At 38.6% G+C, this 12,675-nt stretch overlaps 1 protein-coding gene across 4 annotated transcripts in view; it reads right to left on the minus strand.

Moving 5' to 3' along the window:
- Positions 1 to 12,675, minus strand: part of LOC106876221 (uncharacterized) — a 212,667-nt gene that overhangs the window by 101,020 nt on the left and 98,972 nt on the right. For all 4 annotated transcript variants that reach the window (XM_089352673.1, XM_089352672.1, XM_089352674.1 and 1 more), the window contains exon 6: positions 1,903 to 2,160. In XM_089352673.1, coding sequence (XP_089208799.1) covers positions 1,903 to 2,160 — 258 coding nt within the window. The remainder of the gene's footprint in view (positions 1 to 1,902; positions 2,161 to 12,675) is intronic.

The raw sequence follows: 12,675 nt of genomic DNA on the forward strand, positions 1-12,675 counted from the left end.
AAATGAAAATGAGAGTTTAAGATGGATATTAACAAAGGTGAAGGAGGGATTGTCAAATTGTTAGAATGAAGAGAATAGAAGTGGCTTGGAGGGGAAACCTAGTTGTCTGGATAGATGGGGGAGACTCAGGTGCATAGTGAACATATATATTATGCTTTGAGAGCCTTAGCCATGATGTGCATGCATAGGATGATGTGCATGCATAGGATGGTGAATCATGTTGAGTACTGCATATCACTAATCAAATTGAGTCCCAGCATCCTGAGGTCAGCCTTCACTACCTCATCCATGTCTTTCTCTCACATAGGTTTCATCTACTGTGAGTGATCATCACTTTTATATACAACCATCTTCATCCATACATATCACATGCCTAAACTAATGTACACTACATTTAATTCTTGGCCAGTTTTTCTGTCAACACATTTGTATTCCATCAATCTTGCACACTAACTTTGCATATCCAGTGGAGCATGCTTGCTTAATTTCTTTCTAGTCTTTTCACGTCCTCCACATTCAAGGCACATGTCTCACTATCATGAAGCATTTCAGGTTGAAAAAAGCATCATAAAGTCAGCTTTTCACGCTGAGAGAAAAACTTTATGTTTATGACAGAAGTAATAAATCCATGAACTTCCTCTACTCAGATTTTACATTAGCTACTACACTTTGAGAACAACTTCCACCAATACTGTTTTGATCACCTAGATAACAAAAATTCTCTATTACATCTAGGAATCTTCCTGGGCTTTTGAAGGCATCATTTCTCATGCTCACTTAGAGTTTATTGCTCCAGCACACCTGTCACATACAATGTCCACTTTGTCTGTCAACCTACCCATAATTCCATTGCATCTCTTGCACATACACAGTTTGCATTGGGTACACTATAGCAACTTTCCACCCATTCCTTTTTTACATATCAAACAAGGTAAGTTTCCAGATGGATAAAGGGTCTTGTATATTTTCTGATTTACTAGGACTTAAATGTTTGCCAAGGTAATGTTGAGGCCCTTTGATTCCATGCTTTGTTTTCACACCTGTAACGTTTTCCCAGTTTTACTCCAGCTTCAGCCATAACAATGAGAACATGAGCAAATAAGAATTCCCATAGACACCTAATCTTAAACACCCTGGAGGTCTTTGATAAATAGAAAGAGACTAAGAATTGATGGTGTCCTACCTACATGCTAAAGTCATCACTGTACTCATTGCTATTTCTCATATTACTGACAGCACCCCAGTATATAGCTTGTATGGCTCACATAAGCCATTCTTATACTCCTAGCTTCATCAATAATTACTAGATCCCTAAATGAGTAACCTCTGTTAAAGGCTTTCTCTAGGTCAACAGGTTCTTCACTTGTAGTTGACTCACTAGGAATATAATATCAGTAGTTCTTTTTTCTAGAACAAAACTGAACTGCATCTCATCTAGTTTAACTATCAATTACCAATTGAGCCATAACTCTTTTTCTGACTTTGATGACCTAGTCCAGCAATTTGATATCCCTCTAATTACTCATCTCTTTTCCGAAATAAAATTTAAAGAGCTCCCAGATATTCAGCCATAAATCTTTAAATTGTTTCAGCTTCAAAGCAGTGGTCATGCTGGGGCACTATTTATTATAGAATTTGTCCATATTTTTATTTCCTCTGAATATTCAACTTGCATGATAAAACTACAAACTCCAACAATACAATTAGATACATAGTTCCAGAAGAATAAAACAATGCTCACCCAGGATATTATTTATTTTTTACTTCACTCAAAAACCTACAGCCAAACCAACATATACAAAAAACTAAAATCCTACAGTTAAAAATTTATTTCATATTTGAAAAAGAAAACGATAAAAACAGAAGATAAAAATTTTCAAAAGAAGCTTCATTTATACTCACAATGAATAGTTAAATTCTTTTCACGAGACACATTTGCAGCAATATGAATGCCCAGACACTTGACTGTTTGATGAGATTTGGAAGGTATTACGTTAAGTTCAACTTCTTCTTTACTAGTGTTTGATATATCTTTGTACATCAGGATTACATCTGCTGATGGATCACCACCTTTCCAACTGCAGTGGAATTTGGTTGGAATATTAGCACATACTTTCCCTCCAGAAACATTTAATGTCATGTCATGTCTTTCTGGAGAATCTATGAATTTCAGAACATAAAGAGTTAAAAGAAAAACAAGCAAAATCAAATTACTGCACTTAATAAAAAAACAAAAAAGTAAAGAAAAAACAAACCAGAAGTATATTCTGAAGAAAAGCAGCAATTTTTCAAAATTTTATTAATATATTTCTAATAATAAAGATTTGAACATTGGTAAAAGTGGATAACTTTTAGGAGAAAAGCACATTTGTAATAAAGCAGGTACAATTTTGAGAGGAAGGGCTATGTCAATATCAATGACCCAAGATGGGTTCTCTCTTTTACTGGCCTTGAAGAAATGAAAGTCAAAGTCAATTTTAATAGAATTTGAACTCAGAATGTAAACAGGCCTAACTAAATAATGCATTGTATTTTGTCCCATGCTCTACTGATGCTGCTTATTTACCACATTAATTACTTTGGATTTTAGGGTAGTGAGCTGGCAGAACCATTAGCATACCAGGCAAAATGCTTAGTAGCATTTCAGCCAACTTTGCATTTCATCCTTCCAGGGTCAATAAGATAAGTACCAAGTAGGACGCTAGAATCAACGTGATCAACTTACCCCAACTCCTAAAATTGCAGGCCTTGTGCCAAAATATGAAACCAATAATTACTTTTGTTTTTTGCAAAAGGCCAGCAATTTTGAGGTGAAGTGTGTTAGCTGATAACATCAACGACCTGACTTTATTTCTTTATTTTATCAACATTGGAAGAACTAAGGGTGACTTTAATCTCACCAGGAAATGAATGCAAATACTGCAACACATCTTGTCTGTCAGATTGATACCATAATAATAATAACAATAATGATAATGATCTAAAACTAAAGGCACAAGGCCTGAAATTTGGTGGGAGGGGACTAGTTAATTACATCAAACTTCAGTATTTCACTGGTACTTAATTTATTAACCCCAAAAAGATGAAAGGCAAAGTCAACATCTGAGGAATTTGAACTCAGAACGTAGGAATGGGTGAAATACTGCTAAGCATTTTGCCTGGTGTGCCCTATTATAGACACAAGGTCTGAAATTTTGAGGGAGGTGGGGCTAGCCAATTACAATGACCCTAGTCATACACAAAGATGAAAGTCAACCTCATGCCATTTGAATTCAGAATATAAAGACGAATGAAATGTCGCTAAGCATTTTGTTTAGCATGCTAACGATCCTGTCAGTTCACCGCCTTAACAATAATAATAATGATTTCAAATTCTGGCTCAAAGTCAGCAATTTTGGGGGAGGGGCATGTTGATTATAATAATGATAGTAATAACAATAATAATGGTGATGGTTACACAATTTTCCAAGAATTAGTCAATATCACCGATGTTATATAATTTTATTTGTTTTATCAACACCAAAAGAGTGAAAGGTACAACTGACCATTGCAAGAATAGAACTCAGTACATAAAGTGTTGGAACAAATACCACAAAGCATTTTTCTAGTGCTTCAAAGATTCTGCTAATTTGCTACATTAACAACAACAGCTACAGTTTCTTTCATTTGCAACCTGGGTGATGGATGAGGGAGACAATACACAAAGATGAACATAAAATGTGTTGATTTAAATAGAATTGAATGATAAAAATGTGTAGAAAACATACACAGTAAAACTACAAAAAAGGTAAGACGTATACATAGTTGTTGGCACCACTCATGTCCAGATTTAGTTTATCTGATGCCTCCACAATGCTTAAACTTGACGTGGCTCAGAAGGCCAAGTCAGGAATGGAACAACTTCAGGCATTGATTGCATGGCAGCGTGGCTGTGGTCTTGGCTGGAGTTGTCAGGCCTTGCATTGCCTTCTTTTGCTTCTTCTTCAGTCTTTCTCCTCATAAGTGGAACAACTGAAATGAACTGCTCTTCGCCAAGGTGGACAGTTGACAATTTCTGTTTCCCAGGTATTAAGGCTGATTGCAACTTGAAGGAGGGAAGACTTCAGTTGGTCTTTGAATCTGCAGAATCTGGGGGTCCTCAATGTCATTGGCCATTGACAAACTCACTGTAGAGGATGGGGCCGTTCAGATGATATGTCCTGACCACTTGAGGCAATGCTTGAGGATGGCAACTTCAATGCTTGGCATTTCTGAGTGATCGAGGACTTTGTAGTTGATGTGTCAGTCATACCATTTGATATTGAGGATCTGTTAAAGCTTAATGGTTTAACAGATAGAAATGCTCAAACTTTTTCAGGTCTTTTCAATACAGAGTCCATGTCTTAAATGTGTAGAGCAAGGTGAAGATGATAAGGACATGAAACACCATGAATTTTGTTCAGAGAGGAAGCCTGTGGTTGTTGAATACATGCTTGTTGTGTCTTCTAAAAGCCCAATGAGTGGATTTGATGCTGTGGTCAATGTCTCTTTTGTATGGTCCAGATTGTGAGAGAGTGCTGCTGAGGTACTGGAAATAACTGACGACTTCCAAAGGTGTCCCTGTGTTGACAGTAGCTTCTAGTATTTCTTGTCCAGGAACAGACTACACAAGTATTTTCCTTTTGTCCACATTCACTTCCATCCCAAAGCAATGGTAGGCTTCTAAGACAAGAGTCAAACAGTGCTGGAGGTCAACAACAGAGGTGATAGGGGTAGCACTATCATCTGTGTACTGGAACTCCTTGATGCTGCTATTTGATGTTCAACTTTATATAGCTTAAGTCTTAATAATAAACGCTAATAAACGCTATTGTTATTAGTTAATGTCTAAGTTTCAGTTTGAATTATGACAACATTTGGATAAGTACTGTTTTTATTTTGCTAAACGATTTTATCACGGTTTGAAAATAATATGTATTCTTGTATTTTATGTTATTCAATTGGTTTTTTAAAGATTATTTTTAATCGATACCTTATTTAATACTAAATTATTTAGAAATTAGAGTATTATTTCAACATAATATAAGACTTCGATTTGATTAGGGTTGAAATATTTTTGATTAATACTATTTCATAAATAACTAGTCTTTGTTGTTTATAATATCGTTAAAAGTCTTTCTTTATTAAGACTTAAGCTATATAAAGTTTAATCTTTCATTCATATTTTTATTTTTTTTTCTAATTAACCTTTTGTTCTGATTTTGTTCAGTTTGAACTGCAATAACATTTTACTTTGTTTATATCATCATTTAAAAAAATAAGTATTCTTGTATTTTTTTTTATTATTCAATTGATTTTTAATGATAATTAAATAAACGTTTTTAGTCTTAAATAGTCTAGCTTTAACTATTGTATCGTTTAAATACGTGCTAATATTATCTTTATTATCATTTTAACTTGAAACTTCGTTCAAATTGTATTTAAAACGATAAAAATTTATTTAAGCTGGATTTTGTATATAATATACTTGTTAGCATATATTATAATGGATGTAGGGTTGATTATGGAATGTTTATTATTTTGATATTTTTAATAATAATATTTTTCTATCTTTATACAATAAGTATTTTATATAAATTCATTTGGTACTTATTGTTGGTTGATATATACATTTATTTATTATTATTGTTGTATTTTGACCTGAAGATTAGCTGTATTTTTGAATAGAATTGATTTTCGATAATTTTAATCGATTTAAATTTCCTTTCTATTTGAAAATTAGTTATGAAACACGTGTAGTCATTTTATTATCTTTATCTTATAATATTTACTTTGTATTATATTATACTCATTTATTGTGCTTTTAATTATTAATTTTTCTATATGTGACAGTGGATTTTCATCGATGAGTTCATGAAACTTGGTTCTTTTCCCTAAAACTATATATTTATATATATTTTACTCTGTGAAACTTAATTTAATTTTAATTTTTAATAAATTGATTTTAATTGGGTTTTTACCTGTAATTTTGGATTTTATCCCTAATATTATTATTATTATTATTATTATTATTATTATAAATATATATAATAATAATAATATTATTTCTCAATTTGGCTGTAATTCTTTTTTGCTGGTATCAGAGAATGTGAGGCATGAACCACAGTCTTCATGTTACTATCTTTATATTTATGTAGCATTACTGCTGATACCATACTCAGAGGCATTGTGAAGCTACAACAATCTCTGATACAAGATCGAAATGCACTAACAACAAATCAGATGTTAATATTTTTTTCATTTTGTCAAATGCCTTCGGACAGTTTTCAGACCAATTTCACTTCTACATCTTTTTTTAGTAGATTATTTAGTGGAGCTCTTACCTTATATATCTATGGTTTATCACTTTGATAATAGTTTGCAAGTCCAAAAAAAGATTTTAAGTAGACATAGTTGTCAAAGGGGGTATATTTTAATTTGCATTTGCTTTCAACGGATTTTGTTGATGACCATCTTTATCAATAATTTGCCTTAAACATTTAATTTTCGGTAAGAATTCGCACTCAAAGTGAAAATGTAATCCTTTATTTTTTTCAACACATATTTTACATGCTCTACATATAGGTCTCAAGATTCACTTTTAATTAATATATCATCCAGGCAGGTCATCACAAAGTTGCACTCTGTAAGTGTCGTATCCATCTCTAGTTGGAATATAGTTGGAGCAACTTTTATGCCAGAAGGAAATTTATTAAATTGATATAATCCCTTATGAGTGCTTATTGTTAATATTTTTGAACACGCCTAATCCACTTTTATCTGTAGGTTTGCTTTGAAAAAAAATTTCCTCCATGTGACTTAGCAAAAATTTCTTCTGGACTTGGTAACAAGTAATTATGAGTGATCATTATACACTTGTTTAACTCTGTTGAAAAATCAATGCATACCTGGATTTTGTTTTCTTTTCCTTGACTTAAACTGTTGGTGATGCCCATTCAGCATAATCAATTTTTCCAATAACCACAAGTTTTTCAAGTTTATTCAATTCCTCATTGACTTGTTTCTATGTTGTGAAAGGTACAGTTTGTTTTGGTTTAAATACCGGTATAATGTTTTCTTTTACTTGGAACTTCACCTTCCTTTTGGTGCAAAGACCTAATTCATCAGAAAAAAAACTTCAGGAAAAATCATTTTTAATTCTTACTTTAATTCCTCTGACGCCTGATTTGTACTGGTGGAAAGACCATTCACATTTTTACAGGAAAAATATATGGGAAGGTCCCATAAGTTAAATAATTCCATTTAGTCTGTTCCAAATAAATTTGTCCTATTATTTAGTACAAAAACTTTGGCTTTCAAGGTTTTTCCATGAAATGTAACATTACTTATCTTTTCACCTTTGAAATGTAATTTCTTTCCAGAAACACCACTTGCAATTTTTAAAGTTTCTTTTTATTTAGGTTTCCCAATTTTCTCCCTGAATCTGTGTTAACTCTTTAGTGCTCGAGTGTCAGCTATAGCCCAGTCACCCGTATTACGAACCAGGTGATACACGAAGGAGTCATACCCAATGACTGGTGTAGCAGCACCATAATCAACTGCTACAAAGGTAAAGGTGACGCTTTAGATACAAATAATTACAGAGGTATCAAGCTTTTAGATCAGGTAATGAAAGTCACGGAGAGGGTCATAGCTCAACTGCTTAGGGAGCGAGTCAGCTTAGATGAGATGCAGTTTGGTTTTGTGCCTGGGAAAAGCACCACTGATGCTATATTTCTGGTAAGACAGCTTCAGGAGAAATACCTAGCCAAGGATAAACCTCTGTTCCTGGCTTTCGTTGATATGGAGAAAGCCTTTGACAGGGTCCCCCGATCTCTCATCTGGTGGTCAATGAGGAAACTAGGGATAGAAGAATGGTTAGTGAGAGCTGTGCGAGCCATGTACAGAAACTCTGTCAGTAAGGTGAGGATTGGCAGAGAGTACAGTGAAAAATTCCGGGTGGAGGTAGGGGTCCACCAAGGTTCTGTCCTCATCCCCCTCCTATTTATCATAGTTCTCCAGGCTATAACAGAGGAATTCAAGACAGGATGCCCCTGGGAGCTCCTCTATGCTGATGACCTTGCACTAATTGCTGAGTCACTATCACAATTAGAGGAGAAGTTTCAGGTATGGAAGCAAGGACTAGAATCGAAGGGCCTTAGAGTCAACCTAGCTAAAACCAAAGTCCTCATAAGTAGGAAGGCAGACAAAACACAAACCCCTTCAGGTAGATGGCCCTGTTCGATCTGTAGAAAAGGAGTGGGAAGTAACTCTATAAGATGCACCCAGTGCAAGCTATGAACACATAAGAGGTGCAGCAATATCAAAGGAAGGTTAACTAGGAAGTTAGTTTTTGTTTGCAGCAGATGTTCTGGAGCTATAAATACTGGAAATGTGCAGAAAACAACTTCTGCCACATTCCAGGGAGAAAAACTAGAAGTAGTTGATAGCTTCCGCTATCTTGGTGACTAAATTAGCAGTGGAGGTGGGTGCGCTGAAAACGTAGCTGCTAGAATTAGAATAGCCTGGGCAAAGTTCAGAGAGCTCTTACCTCTGCTGGCGACAAACGGTCTCTCACTCAGAGTAAAAGGCAGACTGTATGACGCATGTGTACGAACAGCCATGCTTCATGGCAGTGAAACATGGGCTGTGACTGCTGAGGACATGCGTAGGCTCGCAAGGAATGAAGCCAGTATGCTCCGATGGATGTGTAATGTCAGTACCTTGAGAGAAAAGTTGAACTTACGAAGCATCAGTTGTAGTGTGCAAGAGAGACGACTGCACTGGTATGGTCATGTAGCGAGAATGGATGAGGATAGCTGTGTGAAAAAGTGCCGCACCTTAACAGTTGAGGGAACCTGTGGAAGAGGTAGGCCCAGGAAGACCTGGGATGAGGTGGTAAGGCACGACCTACGAACATTGGGCCTCACCGAGGCGATGACTTCTGACCGAGACCTTTGGAAATATACTGTGCGCGAGAAGACCCGGCAAGCCAAGTGAGACCTAAATCTAAGGCCCAGCCAGCCCACTTATGCGTACCTTCCTTCCTTCATTGGACACTAAATTCCACTTGTGAAGACCTATTGAGGCAAGTGAAATCGAAATCGAGTTAAATTAAAATTGGACACTAAACCCCACTTGCGAAGACCTTACAGGAAAGTGGGTTATACATCATTAGATGTACACCTGACTTTCTTATATTAAATTAGGAATTAACGGCAACGCTGAACTCCAAACTATCAACACAAACAACATTTATTCAAGGTGGAAAATATACATCTTTAATCTTGTTTGTTGAGACGTCTTCGGTGTGTGAGAACATGGTTGTTGGGACGTTGGTATATTGATGTGAGCTGTCTAGCGCGAGTTCGAAAGATGGAGAGACAGCTAGACACGTCCTTGCTCAATCGCTGGCCAGCAAGAAAGAGATCGATCAAAGCGGGAAAGCTTGGATGTTGAATTCCACGCATGCGCACAGCGTTACTACAGGGCTCGCTTGCCAGTGCGGAATGCACGATAATATAAAATAAAATTCTGTTGGAACGCCTGAGGCAGGATGGCCACTGAAAACCACCCACAAGATGTAGCACAAACACACACAAAGAAAAATGAAAGAAATGAAATGTACACTCGTGTGATACATGCATGGAATGTACTGAAAGGAAAGAAAATATATGAGTGCACAAGTGTGTGTGAGAGAGAAAAAAAACACAAAACATATTAAAAGTGTCTGTAGAGAAAAAATCCAGTTCGTATAAGAGTTACACAAGATTATAGTATGCCCATATGCAGGAAGTTGTGGTCAGTGAGCAGAGCTGTAGTTGAGCATCGGATGCTAGTTGTGATCTGTTACCTGGTACGGAATATTCTATAAAAGTTACACAAGGAAATTTGGAATGTTAATACGCAGGAAGTCGTGGTCAGTGAGCAGAGCTATAGTTGAGTGTCGGATGCTAGTTGAGACCTGTCACCTGGTATTAAATATCCTAGTCGGTTAGTTCTGACTGTTGTGCGTGAAGAGAAAATTTCACTCATACAGTAAAGATAAAACCGAGTGTTTGATATGGTGTGTCCCTGGTGGTGGGGTTGTTGGCGCACGACATTGTGGTAGACAGTACATTGGTAGTGAAGACGTCGGCGCAGGAACTGTAATATAGCTGTGTTCTGTATGTGTGGTGGTAATGATGTTGACGGTGGTAATGATGTCCTGTTGAAACTGTTGGCGACGTCGGGGGAATGCTTGTAGTTGGTAGTAGTAGTTGTTGTCGTCGCGGTGGTAATCTTGGTTGAACGAAGCTGGTGGCGAAAAGGCTGCTTGGTGATGACGGTGTTTGAAGAGGTACGCTTTTACAGATGGTCGTACAGAGATAATCTCTGTACGACCATTACCGTCGACCTTGATGAGGTTTTTAACCCAAGATGAAATTGTTCGCATGTGACGATAGAAGATGATAAACACAACCATATAAAATGAATAACAAGAGATATTTAGTGTGGCATAAAAGATGTATGTGTATGTGAGAGTGTGAATGCGACATATAAGAACATAATAAAAGACAGGCTGTCTATATGTATGCAAGATATTACAGCAGATAGAAAGTCAGTACACGTGAGAGTTTTATACCAAGTTCTTGAGTACACAATTGGAAGTATCGCAGGCTGTAATTCTTGTCTGTTTATTATCGTGGTGAAGCTAAGTCACCTAACAGAATCGAAGAGAGAGATTTGCCGCGGTGGTTTAGTTCGGTGTACATAGTAAGTCGTGTTGACTATGGTTGGAGATGTTGGTGGCGTTGGTGGTCATCGTTGCTTGGTAGTTCAGTCTCCATGGCCGCATTTGTTCTTTAGTCGGGGTCACCAGTTATAGGTTGGTAGTCCAGAATCCATGGCTGCGTTTTTTCTTAGTCGGGGTCACCACTTTACAGGAAAGTGTTAAATAGCTCAACGGGCTGCGTGTTTGAATCACGTCGGGGTCACCACTTTATAGGAAAGTGGGTTATACATCATTAGATGTACACCTGACTTTCCTATATCAAATTAAGAATTAACGGCAACGCTGAACTCCAAACTATCAACACAAACAACATTTATTCAAGGTGGAAAATATACATCTTTAATCTTGTTTGTTGAGACGTCTTCGGTGTGTGAGAACATGGTTGTTGGGACGTTGGTATATTGATGTGAGCTGTCTAGCGCGAGTTCGAAAGATGGAGAGACAGCTAGAAACGTCCTTGCTCAGTCGCTGGCCAGCAAGAAAGAGATCGATCAAAGCGGGAAAGCTTGGATGTTGAATTCCACGCATGCGTGAGACTACGCATGTGCACAGCGTTACTACAACCTGTTGAGGCAAGTGAAATAGAAATAGATTGTTGCCGTACCCCTGAACTGGCTTTGTGCGGGGCTGTCATGGGATTTTCGAGTGAGATCGTTGACAGTGCTCCTGGACTGGCCCATGTGCAGGCAACACATGAAATCTTTCGAGCGGGATAGTTTGCCAGTGCCCCCGGACTGGCTCATGTGTCGCCCACACATGATATCTTTTGTGCGAGATCGTTGCCAGTTCCCCTGGACTGGCTCTTGTGCGGGTGACACATAAGGTTTTTTTTTTTTTTTTCGAGCGAGATCGTTGCCGGTACCACTGGACTGGCTCATGTGCGGGCGACACATGATATCTTTCAAGCGAGATCGTTGACAGTGCCCATGGACTGGCTCTTGTGCGGGTGACACATGAAATGTTTCAAGCGGGATCGATGCCGGTGCCCCTGGGCTGGCTCTTGTGCGGGTGACACATGAAATGTTTTGAGCGGGATCGTTGCCAGTGCCCCTGGACTGGCTCATGTGTGGGCGACACATGAGGTTTTTCGAGCGAGATCGTTGCCGGTGCCCCCGGACTGGCTTTGTGCGGGGCTGTCATGGGATTTTCGAGCGAGATCGTTGACAGTGCTCCTGGACTGGCCCATGTGCAGGCAACACATGAAATCTTTCGAGCGGGATAGTTTGCCAGTGCCCCCAGACTGGCTCATGTGTCGCCCGCACATGATATCTTTCGTGCGAGATCGTTGCCAGTGGTCTGGCTCATGTGCGGGTGACACATGAGGTTTTTCGACCATGATCATTGCTGGTGCCCCCGGACTGGCTCATGTGCGGGCGACACATGAAATCTTTCGAGCGGGATCGCTGCCAGTGCCCCTGGTCTGGCTCATGTGTGGGCGACATATGATATCTTTCGAGCGAGATCATTGCCAGTGCCCCTGGACTGGCTCTTGTGCGGGTGACACATGAAATGTTTTGAGCGGGATCGTTGCCGGTGCCCCTGGACCGGCTCATGTGCGGGCGACACATGATATCTTTCGTGCGAGATCGTTGCCAGTGCCCCTGGACTGGCTTTTGTGCGGGTGACGCATCAGGTTTTTTTCGAGCGAGATCGTTGCTGGTGACCCTGGACTGGCTCATGTGCGGGCGACACATGATATCTTTCAAGCGAGATCATTGCCAGTGCCCCTGGACTGGCTTTTGTGCGGGTGACACATGAAATGTTTCGAGCTGGATCGATTGCCAGTGCCCCCGGACTGGCTCATGTGCGGGCGACACATGAAATCTTTCAAGCGGGATCGTTGCCAGTGCCCCTGGACTGGCTCATGTGCGGGTGACACATGA

Source organism: Octopus bimaculoides, chromosome 5 (assembly GCF_046866305.1).
Source record: "Octopus bimaculoides isolate indiv1 chromosome 5, ASM4686630v1, whole genome shotgun sequence".
Classification (NCBI taxonomy): domain Eukaryota; kingdom Metazoa; phylum Mollusca; class Cephalopoda; order Octopoda; family Octopodidae; genus Octopus; species Octopus bimaculoides.